This window comes from Hippocampus bargibanti, linkage group LG17 (assembly GCF_051943395.1).
Source record: "Hippocampus bargibanti isolate YZ-2025 linkage group LG17, ASM5194339v1, whole genome shotgun sequence".
Taxonomy (NCBI): Eukaryota; Metazoa; Chordata; class Actinopteri; order Syngnathiformes; family Syngnathidae; genus Hippocampus; species Hippocampus bargibanti.
The window spans coordinates 2,451,807-2,465,758 of record NC_142750.1 but is presented as its reverse complement, the minus strand read 5'-3'; the positions used below and the strand labels follow the sequence as shown (position 1 = coordinate 2,465,758).

Below are 13,952 nucleotides of genomic sequence, written 5' to 3'. Positions count from 1 at the left end.
TACTTTGTTACTTCCGGGTTGAGTGAACGCTGGCGCGTGTCGCTGCCGCTGCTCACCGACAGAAAAAAATATCATGTGACTGTAAAGTGTCCTTGAGAGTTTTGAAAGGCGCTTATAAATGACATGTATTATTATTATTTATTTAAAATTATTTCAAAAAACGCTAATACCAGCGGAAATGGTTTACCGCGCATGCGCAACGTGATAATTCTATCAATCCGAGTGTACACAGCGATAAAAAATATACAGTATACGATTGAGGATTACTTTTGCCAGTTTGCTGTTGAGACGACCTGGATTTGAGCCAAAATGGTGTTTGGAAAATCGGTTCACATTTTTTTTCTTGTATAAAAGTGGCAGTATGACGTACATTATTTGAAATGATTTAAAAAAATAAAATACGGGGAAAACGTATGAGGCACTAGATGGCACTGCTTACCATGATATAGATGGTTAGACTCCGCCCACCCGGAACTCGTAGGCACGTACCGGGTTCTCGCTTCCGTCAAAGACAAGCCAAGTACAGGACTTACATCACACCGGGAAGCATGCAGGAACCGCAGATGAAGCATGTTGTTTTGCTACATAGAATGATATATTTATAACATGGATTTTGCACACTGACCACCAGTCAGATTAAAAAAAAACGACGTATTTTAATTTCACGGGTCGGAGGACAAAAACATGTCTGCGTCCGCATCCCAGAAAGGCTCATCTTCCTCCAACTCACCTGCTTTTGACACGTTCCCTTTTCCGGTGGTCGGTAGAACTTCTGAGGACAACTCCGGTGGGGAGCAACAGGAGCCAACTGGAGTGAAAAAGAAGCCGTGCCGCGCTTGTACGGACTTTAAATCATGGATGAAGTCACAGAAGCAGCAGACTACAGCTGCTGTGCAGGTGACATGATGTCAATGCAGGTTGATGGCAGGTGTTTTAGAAGAGCGGTCGTCAACCTTTTCTTAATAAAAGGGGGGTTGGGGGTATGGTTTCTATGGACCGGCAAATATACGCAAAAAAAACACATTATTACGAACTCACGTAGTTCCGAGTGTAGTGGTGGTTATAACTGCGTAATTTTGCGCTTGTTTCTGGTTTTTACAGATTTATTATTTTCGAATCTTTTTTTTTTAAATAAAAGTCTTACTCTGGCGACATCTTATGGTCTCTTGCTGTCAAAGACCCGCTGAAGTGAGTTGAGGAATTTAATATAGTAAAAAGTAGTGAAATAGTGGCCCTTAAATATGCCTTATTTTTCAATTTTGCAAAAGTTTTCTAATTGTATTCTAAATTGTTTCAGATGACAAACTACTAGCTAGGTATCCATTAGCTGTCTAGCTATCTATCTATTAGCTACGTATTACCTAGCTATCCCGCTAGCTATTTAGCTGACTATCCATTGGCTGTCTGGCTAGCTATCTATTAGCTATGTATTAACTGGCGAGCTAGCTTTCTATCTATTTCAGTTACTTCCGGGTTGAGTGAAAGCTGGCGCGTGTGGCTGCCGCTGCTCACCCGCAGAAAAACATCTAACAGTGACTGTTAAGTAACCCTGAGAGTTTTGAAAGGCGCTTATAAATGAAATGTATTATTATCATCATTATTATTATTAAATATGAAAAGTGTCCAACTCAATACCACAAATCAACTGAAAGCAGATCCTGCAGCCTGGCACATTATTATTATTATTCAAGTTCCATTTTAAACCGTTTCAGGAGTCCCAAACGGAGCAAGACCCCGAATGCCCACTGGACAGGCAAGAGCTGGGACGTAACACTTGGTCCTTTTTGCACACCATGGCTGCATATTACCCCGAAAAACCAACGGTCAACCAGCAGCAAGAGATGGGCCAGTTCATTCACCTCTTCTCTAAATTCTTCCCCTGTGATGAATGTGCAGAAGACCTTAGGGACAGGTCAGATATTACAATAAAGATTTTTACATGTGTGTATTTGCGAAGTACAGGGAAAAAAAAATGTCAATAAGCATTGTGTATTCAACAACAAGAATTAAAATCACGTTTTTATTTTATTTTAGAAAGAAATAGTTAATTCCTAACAATATGAGTCTGGAGTAATATGAGCTTGAAATGAGGGTGGCTGTCTAAAATACAATGCAATACATCCATAGTGGTTTATATAGCGCTTTAATAATAATAATAATACATTTGTAAATGGCAGTGAATGAGTCCATGATTCAGATATTTTTAGGCCAGCAGAGAAGGCTTTGCAGGCCTTGACGGTTGGCCACTGGTTTAACATAATACATCTTTGTTAGACAATTTCGCATTCATGATAGCCAACAGCTAGCCAGCTTACAGTTAGACAGCTAATAGCTAGCCAGCTAGGTAATGGATAGCGAATAAATAGCTAATAGATAGCCAGCTAACAGCCAACAGCTAGCCAGTTAGCTAATAAATAGCTTATAGATAGCCAGATAGCACACAGCTAGACAGCCAGTCAGCTAATATTAGCTATCTATTATCTAGCTAGCTCGCTTTCTTTCTATTTGGGTTACTTCCGGATTGAGTGAACGCTGGCACATATGACTGCCACTGCTCACCCACAGAAAAATTTATTCTGTGACTGTAAAGTGACCTTGAGAGTTTTGAAAGGCGCTTAGAAATGAAATTTATTATTATTATCAAGGCCCTGTAGAGGCTGAACTATAAGTAGACAATCTCCATTTTGTCTTCTTTAAAAGCCACATCGCGAATCAGATCCTTGAAATTACCGCTTCTATTTTTCTCAGAAGATGAAAAAAAAAATCATATCAGCAACATTAGTCAGCTATTTTCTGAAAAATGGTACAGTATGTTTCTTGCCTTTGTCCAGGCAGTTGATCATATGACATCATTTCCTCCCTCCAGATTAAAAACCAATCAGCCAGAGACCGGGAGCCGTCACGCTCTGTCTCAGTGGTTCTGTCGACTCCATAACAACATCAACGTGCGTCTGGGCAAGCCTGAGTTCGATTGCTCTCGAGTTGATGAGCGATGGAAGGATGGATGGAAAGATGGTTCCTGCGACTGAGGAATTTGTGCGACTTTTGCGATATCATGTGACAGGATATGAATGATTTTTTTTTCATGGATGTTCTTCTTTGGCTGTCTATAAATATATTTGTTCCCAGTAACAAAAACTGTTCTGGACCAACACTAATATCAAGTCTTGACATTTATGAGTTGGCGTTTGTTCCACATTCAAGTCCACGATAATAACAGTGTCTGAAACTCGTGACAAAAAGTTAGCGGACACCAGGGCAGACAACTATGAAAAGTTGCCTGCACGGCCATAAAGTTGCCTGCACGGCCATAAAGTTGCCTGCCCGGCCATAAAAGTTGCCTGCCCGGCCATAAAGTTGCCTGCCCCATTTTTTGCAACTTGAAACACAATGAGATGACTAATCGCAAAAAAAATTGTTGCGTAGTATAAATGATTTTTTTTTAATTAAGGAAGTACCTACCACAAATGCTCCCTTGCTTAATTTATGTTAAATATCCCTTGCTGAATATTTTGCTCCAGTTATCGTTTGTGGACTCCTCTTTCTAAGCGCCTTTCAAAACTCTCAAGTACACTTTACAGTCACGGTATAGTCCGAAGCACGAAACAGGCTTCTGATCGGCTGCCGTGACGAGTATGCAACTTGCCAAACGAACCGAGTATGTAACCGATTGGCTGGTCACTAGCCTATCACAGTATCACTAGCCACTACTGATAACAGCATATTGGCCAGAGCTAGCACTGTACACTTGATGCAAAAAGCTATCAACCCAGCTAAACAGAACAGAAGAAGAAGGCTACGTTCCTCATCGAGTGTTTAATGCTGAGGAAACCGGCCACTCCATTCCATCAAGCCATCAACGACCATCACAAAGGTAAATAAAACAACTTTATTATATAGTACTGTTTATTTCTTTAATTATAATACCATAACCCATTTATTATACATGAAATAAGGTATATTTTGTGTAGTTTTAAGGCTTAGAAAATTAGAAAATTATGTTTTATGGGGACCTGGGAACGAATTATTCTCATTTTAATGGTTTCCTATGGGAAATAATGTTTTGGGATACACATTTTTCGCCTTACACACTGTCTGGCAACCAATTAAGTTCGTAAGCCAAGGTATCACTGTATTTAGATTTTCCACAGTCATGACTTGTCCGTGCAAGTATTGATCCCAATGCGCTCCCAGGAATGGAGGTGATGAGGGGGGGGACAATTTTCGTGCTCGTCGCGTGAGCGCGCACGCAGTAGCGTCCCTGCGGCAGAGCAAAGCGAAGCAAGAGCAGAGCAGGGCAGCGCGTGCGTCCCCCTCACCCTCCCCCTTGGAGCCGCGAGGAGCGAGAGAACGAAGGAACGAGCGAGCGAGCGAGCTTCGAGGAGCGTTCACGGAACGAACCAGCGAAGATGGACGGTGTTGGATCGTTCGGAGCGGGCCGAACCGGGTCTAGCGTGGACCCCATTAGCTTCGCCAAACAACCACAGACCATCCTCAGAGCATTGTCGTGGGTGAGAGATGCTAATTTTAAATGATGAGATGATACACGACTGCTATTTTGTGCGCGTGGGTTATTTTCTGTTCACCAAAGCTGCGTCAGCCTCGTGATGGGATCGTTCTACCAATCTACAGATAACAATTAAAAAATAAAAATACACGAACTATAAATGAATCGTATTCGCGAGAAAGAAGTGATAAATGTTCTTTTCTTGGGTGTGTTAGTGCAGAGGATGAAACCAAGGCCCAGCGTCGAACGTTTGCCTTATTACAGACGTTGAAAAGATACAAACGCAACATAACCTAGCCTTCCTGTTTTTTTTTGTATCAATTAAACGTTTCACGTTGAGCTGCGTTAAATAAGCCCAAAACATCCTCAACCGCGTTAAGGTTCGCCTCTGAATGATCATACACGGTCGTATTGAAGATGCAAAGCCTTGTCGTTCAGCAAAATTAGCCGGCGGTTTGCCTGAAACGTCGTCTAGTCACCCCACCTGTGATTGGTCCGTGAACGTCACTGCGCACGCAACCAGTCCCACGAACTAGCGTCGAGGCTTGACGTGTGAGAGCAATGGGTAACATACGGAAAGCCACCCCCCCCCCCCACCCCCACCCCGAACATCCCTACCCCACTGGCACGACCAATGTGGGAATGTCTGTGATGTAAGGGTAAAAAAATGGATGTAAATGTGAGACACGAAAAGGGCTGTTTGGTTCAGATGATGGCGTTGACACTGGCACTGATGACATTTTCCGCGTCGGATCACAACTGGCTTTGTGTGCTAAATGCAAACAACCCTCTGGTTGCTGTGCCATCAGTCGGTCTCTGTCGCTTTGTCTATTACATCCATCCATTCTCCAGCCATATATGTCTCTCCATATCATCCATCCACCCACCCTAACCATCCATCAATACATTTTGAGTATTTGTCTCTCCATATCATCCATCCATCCATCGATCCATCCAAAGTATTTGTCTCTCCATATAAACCATCCACCCATTCATCCATCCTATACACCCACCCTATCCATCGATCCATATCCATTCAACCATCCACCAATCCATCCAACCAACCATTTGTCTCTCCATATCATCCATCCACCCACCGACCCAAACCGACCAACCCCCTAACCAACTAATCCATCCATCCCTCCACCCACCCATCCATCCATCCACCCATTCTATCAATCCATTCATCCATCCAGAGTATTTGTCCCTCTATATCAGTCATGCATCCATCCATCTTATCCACCCTCCCTATTCATCCATCCATCCATTCATCCGGAGTATTTGTCTCTCCATATCAGTCATCCATCCATCTTATCAACGCACCCTATTCATCCATCCATCCATTCATCCACCTATCCGTAGTATTTGTCTCTCTAGATCATCCATCCATCCACCAACCCAAACCGACCAACCCATCCATCTATGCCTCCACTCACCCACCCTATCAATCCATCCATCCAGAGTATTTGTCTCTCCATATCAGTCATCCATCCCCATCCATCCATCCATCCATCCATCCATCCATCCATCCATCCATCCATCCATCTTGTCCACCCACCCTATTTACCCATCCATCAACTTATCCGGAGTATTTGTCTCTCCATATTATCCATCCATCCACCCACCCTAACCATCTACCCATCCTATCCATCCATCGATCCATTCAACCATCCATCCATCCACTCATCCGTAGTATTTGTCTCTCCATATCACCCATCCCTCCACCAACCCAAACCAGCCCAACCAACCCATCCATCCATCCCTCCACCGACCCAAACCAGCCCAACCAACCCATCCATCCATCCATCCATCCATCCCTGTATTATTGAAATCACCAAACACAATGAAGCATATCTGTCCTGACACTACAGGATCTTCTTCCAAACATAACGGCTTCAACGTGACGGATCATAAAAGTGCCTTTCATTGACTCCAGATCCAGTCGCCAGACACAGTCTTGCCTCTCCTCGTCAACAAAACATTTCACAAAAAAACATCCTACATGTGTTCCATCCTTCTTTTCTGCAACTATTTCAATCATTTTAACCACGCCAGTCAGGTGATTTTTTTGTATTTTTTTTTTTTTGCAGGTGCATTACTTTGGTACAAAAAGCACCAAAGTCACTGCAAGCAAGCACCTGTGTATCTAAGCAGATTACAAGCTCACACGTGATTGTAGCTCTGACATTCTCCCTTTGTGTGTCCTTCTCACCATCATATGACCCACACCCACCATGTGGGGGTGTGTGTGCCTATCACATGACCCTGTTCTGCCATCATCCGCTGTTATCCAATCGACTCGTAGGAGCATGCACGAGAGGAATACAGACGGACTGATAAGGAAGAATTAATAATGATCATGAGGGGGGGAAGGAATGCTACTGTATAGCGTTAGCTCGTATCGCTTATGCTTTTCAAACACATAAAGACACGGACGTACGCGCAAATAAATGCCATAAGACGCTTTCATTCTGGAAAAGGAAGCGAATCATCCAACTTTACGAACAATAATAATAATACATTTCATTTATAAGCGCCTTTCAAAACTCTCAAGGTCACTTTACAGTCACAGACTAAGTTTTGCTGCGGGTGAGTAGCGGCAGCCACACGCGCCAGCGTTTACTCAACCCGGAAGTAACTCAAATAGATAGAAAGCTAGCTAATAGATAGCTAATAATAATACATTTCATTTATAAGCACCTTTCAAAACTCTCAAGGTCACTTTACAATCACAGGATAAGTTTTGCATCGAGTGAGTAGCGGCAGCCACACGCGCCAGCGTTTACTCAACCCGGAAGTAACTCAAATAGATAGAAAGCTAGCTAATAGATAGCTAATAATAATACATTTCATTTATAAGCACCTTTCAAAACTTTCAAGGTCACTTTACAATCACAGGATAAGTTTTGCATCGAGTGAGTAGCGGCAGCCACACGCGCCAGCGTTTACTCAACCCGGAAGTAACTCAAATAGATAGAAAGCTAGCTAACTAGCCAACAGATAGCTAATAGCTAGCGAACAGATACCTAATAGCTAGCAAACAGATAGCTATTATTATTATTATTAGCTATTAGCTATTAGTTATTATATTTTAGCGACCAGTCTTGTCCAACTACAGCCAACGAAATGTCCAGCTAGTAGAAAATAAGAATTGTCTTTTAAGCCTGTCTACATCCCTGCAATTGTCTCAATCTTCCGTCTCCCAAAAGATCTTCTCGCTGGTGGTGTTCGCTTCCATCGTGAACGAAGGCTACGTCAACATAGGCAGCGAACGTCTCTACTGCGTCTTCAACAAGAACGCCGACGCGTGCAACTACGGCGTGTTCGTAGGCCTGGTGGGTCTACTGGCCTGCTCCTTCTTCCTGTTGCTGGACTACAAATTCTCTTCCATCAGCTCGGTCAAGGACCGCAAGAAGGCCGTCATGCTTGAGATCGGATTCTCGGGTGAGGATGCAGCTGAGGAATTCACTTTTCACATCCATCCAACCTGTCCTCCATCTTAGTTTCTAATCCATGAAAGACCAGCTGATGAATTCTCACAAGAGTGCGATCCTCCCATGACAAAGCGGCCATGTTTGTTTCTGGCAGGTTTTTGGGCCTTCTTGTACTTTGTAAGTTTCTGCTTCCTGGCCAACCAGTGGTCTCGAACCACCACGTCTGAGCTGCCCCTCAATCAGGGCGCTGATGCAGCTCGGGCTGCAATCGCCTTCTCTTTCTTCTCCATCATCACTTGGGTAAGAACAGTCCAGTCAAGTCAAGTCACTTCGCAAGAAGTTGGCCAAATATTTTAACACCCGAAAGTCAAGCAAAAACAACGTTGACAAACAAACAGACACTTTCAGCACTCCCTACAATGCCATGAAGAAAAATAATATCTATATATATATCTATATATATATCTATATATATATATATATATATATATATATATATATATATATATATATATATATATATATATATATATGCATATATATATGCATATATATATACACATACACACACATATATATATACAAATATACATATACACACACACACATACAAATACATATATACACTTATACATATATACACAAACATATACATATATACATACACACATACCTGTATATACATATATTATATTCTACATGTACATATATACATATACATACACATATATTTACATACATATACACACATATATTTACATATACAGTAAAGTCTCGTTATATCGATATTCAAGGGAGTCCGAAAAAATATCGATATAACCGGGACTATCGATATATCCGATATCGATATAACGAGACTTTACTGTATACACACACACACACACACACACACACATATATATATATACATATATATATATATATATATATATATACACACATATATATATATACACATATGCATATACACATATACATATATATACACACACAAACGCATATATACACACACAACCATATACATATATACATACACACACGCATATATATGCACACACACGCACATATATATACACACACACACACGCATATATACACACACACACACACACTAATACACACACACACTAATACACACACACACATATACACTAGGTGGGGGACACCCTGAACCAGTTGTTGGCCTCACATATACAAACAACAACCATTAACACTCACACCTTGCGACAATTTGGAATCTTCAATCTTCCTTCCATGCATGTTTTGGGAATGTGGGGGGGGGGGGGGGGGGTTGAAACCCCCCAATAAATAAATAAACACATAAATAAATACATGAATAAATAAAATGTGTCCATCCGATTGTGCTTCCAGGCCGGTCTTACAGTACGCGCTGTGCAGAAATACCTGCTGGGCACTGACATGACCCTGTTCACCTCCGAGCATTTGGACGGCGCTGCCCCCACCCAGCCGTTACCCTCCAACTCGCCGGGGGGAGGAGTCACGGCCGAGCCCGCAGACACCTACCAAAACCCTCCGTTTACAGAGAACAACGCAGCACCCACATACCAGGTTCCCATTTACTAGAGATGATACGACAAACAAACAAAAAAAAATACAATTACTCTTAGTCGCGGTCCGCTCGCAGTCACTATGGGATGATACAAAAAAAGGTGATACAAAAACAAATAAGAATAATAAAATATAAATCAGCCATTTTGTTTCCTCCTCTTGTGTTTGATGTAAACATTCAGGCTTTATCTGCACTTTTCTAGACCACCCCTTTTATGCGGTTTACAATAAATTTGATTAAAAAAAAGAAAGAAAAAGAAAAAACAAGAGGAGGAAACACAGACGAGGCCATTTTTTGCTGTACAGTGATACCTTGGCTTACGAACTTCCCAGACAGAGTGTAAGGCGAAAAGTGTGTATCCCAAAAAATAATTTCCCATAGGAAACAATTAAAATGAGAATAATCCGTTCCCAGGTCCCCATAAAACATGATTTCATACTAAATAAGCTGTAAAATTATACATAATATACCTTATTTTATATATAATAAATCTGATGTTGTATTGTAATGACAGAAATACACTGCACTGTATAATAAAGTCATTTTATTTACATTTGTGATGGTCGTTGATGGCTTGATGGAATGGGGTGGGAGATCGGAGGGAGGGAATTGCTGTTTGGAAGGAGAGTCACATTCCATAAGCACTGTAATTAAAGAAATAAACTGTACAGTATAATAAAGTCGTTTTATTTACCGGGTGGTCGTTGATGGCTTGATGGAATGGAGTGGCCGGTTTCATTAGCATTAAACACTTGATGAGGAACGTAGCCTTCTTCTTTCACAATCTTGAGGAATGATCCCTTGTCGGTGCTTTCTCTGCGATAATTTTACCTAGTTCCTCATCAATTGTGGTCTGTTTAGCTGGGTTGATAGCTTTTTGCATCAAGTGTACAGATGGCTTGTGCGGGTTATTTGTGGAGCCTGATTGATGGGAATTTTAACCTTGCAGTCTACACTCTGCCTTTGAACCATCAAAGTTGAAACTAGTTCAGATTTCACTGTTTTCTATCCATTTTCTCACTCTCTGTGCCGCCTGCCTGTCTATTTAATGTCTAACCCCACTGCTGCGTTCTTAACCAATCACGTGGCTTCAACCGAAGACTGGGGGCGGGGAATCGAGGACAAAACATGTCGGATTTTTTTTGTTGGAACGGGCTCGTTCGCGAACGACACATCACTCATTGTGGCGCTCCGTGTGTATCCCGAAAAATAGTTTGTATGCCAAGGTTAAATTTTCATAAATTTAATGTTCGTAAACCGAAAAGTTCGTAAGCCAAGGGGTTCGTAAACCGAGATATCACTGTATTTCCATCCAAAAATCAGATATCAACCAAGAATCACCTCCACTTGAAATGGAAACTATTCCCTCTCATGGCAAACTATGCAGAGGAATGTTTTGATTTTGTTTCACGTCACGTTCTTCTCCTTTTACTGCGGTTCAACGGTGATCGTGTGTATGGAATCTGCATGTTTGCAAATGTAAAGATAGCAACTGAAGTGCCATACTGTACTGACAGTGACTTAATGGAGTAGATTTCCACATGCTGAACATCATCATCATTATCATCACAACGACAATGTTTTTGTGACTTAAGTGCAATATTTCACATTGTTATGCAGATTGCGGTGTAGTACTTCACTGTACTGTGGTGTAAGTTGACTACTTTCGCGGTGACTATAGAAAGTGAAACCATCCATCTTCTTCTTCTTTTCCTTTCGGCTTTTCCCTTCAAGGGGGTCGCCACAGCGAATCAGTGTCCTCCATCTTTAGAGGTTTGATCCGCATGTTTGTTTTGGCCAAGCTTTTACGTCGGATTCCCTTCCTGACACAACCCTCTGTATTTATCCGGGCTTGGGACCGGCACAAGAAGACATATGTCCCTTTGTGGCTAGAGAACAAGCAACTCGCTCCGTGTGTATCCCAAAAAATAGTTGGTATGCCAAGATAAAATGTTCATAAATTTAACGTTTAAAGTTTAACGTCTTTTCAGATCTTATATTTTGAATTTGATACAGCGGGTATAAAAAGTCTACACACCCCTGTTGAAATGGTGTTTTGGGGGGGAGTGAACTAAACTGAAGAATTAGATACATTTAGTGTTACACAAATTGTAGGAGTTTTAACTCATTCACTGCCAGGCGATGCGCAAAAATGTGTCCACTCCAGTGCCAGGGTTTTTGTCATTTCCCTGAAAAATTATTTACCAAAATGGGGCCGATGTAGAAGCAGTAGAGCAACGTCAAGTGAGGCTGATGGGTCAAGTCGGCTCTGTATTGTTCTCTTTTTCTGACAGTAGAGTGTGGTAGTCAAAAAAAATAAAACCAAAAAAGTCCAACATTCTCTGTATTTTGTGTAAACTGCTGTGTGTTGGTTGATTGTACAGATAGGTATGTTATTTGAGTCATTGAAACATGTATGTGATGTCCAAGTTCTTGGTTTGTCGTGTACTCCTTTTCATTATATATATATACAGTGATACCTTGGCTTACGAACATAATTGGTTCCCAGACAAAGTGTGTAAGGCGAAAAGTGTGTATCCCCAAAAAATATTTCCCATAGGAAACCATTAAAATGAGATTAATCCGTTCCCAGATCCCCATAAAACATAATTTTCTACTTTCTAATTTTCTAAGCCTGAACACTACACAAAATAAACCTTATTTGATGTATAACAAATGTTCTATGGTGATGGTGGTTGATGGCTTGATGGAATGGGGTGAGAGGAGGTCGGAGGGAGGGAATTGCTGTTTGGAAGGAGAGTCACATTCTATAAGGACTGCAATTAAAGAAATACACTGTACTGTATAATAAAGTTGTTTTGTTTACCTTTGTGATGGTCGTTGATGGCTTGATGGAATTAAGTGATCGGTTTCATCAGCATTAAACACTTGATAAGGAACGTAGCCTTCTTTTTTCACCATCTTGAGGAATGATCCCTTGTAGGTGTTTTTTCTGCGATAATTTTACCTTGTTCCTCATCAATTGTGTTATGTTTAGCTGGGTTGATAGCTTTTTGCGTCAAGTGTACAGATGGCTTATGCGGGTTTTTTGTGGAGCCTGATTGATGGGATATTTTAACCTTGCAGTCTACACTCTGTTTTTGAACCATCAAAGTTGAAACGAGTCCAAATTTCACCGTTTTCTTTCAATTTTATCACTGTCGTCTGCCTGTCTCTTTAATGTTTAAACCACCTCCCCTCACTGTTGCGTTCTTGACCAATCATGTGGCTTTAACCGAAGACTGAGGGCGGGGAATAGAGGACAAAAACAGTCGGCTGCCATTTTCGAAAAATAGTTCGTATGCCAAGGTTAAATTGTCATAAATTTAACGTTCGTAAACCGAAAAGTTCGTAAGTCGAGGTATCACTGTATATACAAATGACAAATAATTGTGAATAAGAGCGCGCTCTTGTACAGAAATACTTTCAGCAATTCTAAAATGGGCCATGGACACACACAAAAAAAAATTAAGCCTGTGATCATGCAGTAGCTTCGTTGGACTGAGAGATATAATACAAGTGATTTGTAGTAACGCCGGTGCTGTTAATTGTGAGGATTATAATTCTTTGCATGGATGTTAACACTTTTTCCTCCATCACATTGGTGATGGAAATCAAAAGCCCACAAAGGAACAAGTGACTTTTCATTTTTTTTGCGTGCTGCCTTTACCAAAAGCCTTGAGTTATTTTATTTTTAACCCTCCCTTCTTGTTTTGATGGTGTTTTGACTTCTGTGTAACAAAAAGGAAAAAAAAAGAGAGGAAAATGAAAAAGCTGTGTACAGACATGTCACTCATTTCTGAGTGTCTCTGCACTGCAGTTTGAGCTTCACTCCCAAATAAATAAAAAGATGAGAAAATATATGTTTTTGGATTGCCTATTTCTTTCCGTGAGTCAAATTAACTCATTCACTGCCAGATGATGTGCAAAAAAAAGTGTCCACAGAATATTGAGTTTTAGGACGACATGAAATTTTAATAGAGCGTTAGAAACCTTATACTCTCTTCTTTCATCAGAAAAAAAAGTTAATTCCTAAATTATACGGGTCTGAAGTTTATCGGATATTGAAATGGGGGTGGATGTACAAGATACAATAATAATAGATTTCATTTATATACACACATATACACGCGTACATATACACACATATATATGTACACACACACACACACACATATATATATATATCTATGTACACACACATATTAGCATATTTGACAATAAAGCTAACTTTGACTTGACATATACAGTATACACATGCATACAAATGTGTATATACACACACACTGCATATATATACACTGTGTGTGTGTACACACACATATATACATATATATACTGTACATACTGTGTGTGTGTGCATACACACACACACACACACACACACACATACATATATATACACAACATTTGTTCTATTTTTGCATCAACTCAACGCAGC

At 40.8% G+C, this 13,952-nt stretch overlaps 2 protein-coding genes and 1 long non-coding RNA gene across 3 annotated transcripts in view; all 3 read left to right on the top strand.

The window, feature by feature from the left end:
• Positions 1–13,952, top strand: part of LOC148885189 (uncharacterized) — a 169,803-nt gene that overhangs the window by 43,355 nt on the left and 112,496 nt on the right. The gene's annotated exons all lie outside the window — the stretch shown is intronic.
• On the top strand, positions 494–3,158 carry gfer (growth factor, augmenter of liver regeneration (ERV1 homolog, S. cerevisiae)). The gene is made up of 3 exons (XM_089018987.1): positions 494–897; positions 1,713–1,912; positions 2,867–3,158. The coding sequence occupies exons 1-3, from the start codon at positions 685–687 to the stop codon at positions 3,027–3,029; spliced, it is 576 nt and encodes a 191-aa protein (XP_088875113.1). The 5' UTR covers positions 494–684; the 3' UTR covers positions 3,030–3,158.
• On the top strand, positions 4,274–13,372 carry syngr3a (synaptogyrin 3a). The gene is made up of 4 exons (XM_089018986.1): positions 4,274–4,511; positions 7,717–7,951; positions 8,096–8,241; positions 9,313–13,372. Exons 1-4 carry the CDS (start codon positions 4,410–4,412, stop codon positions 9,523–9,525), a joined length of 696 nt encoding a protein of 231 aa, XP_088875112.1. The 5' UTR covers positions 4,274–4,409; the 3' UTR covers positions 9,526–13,372.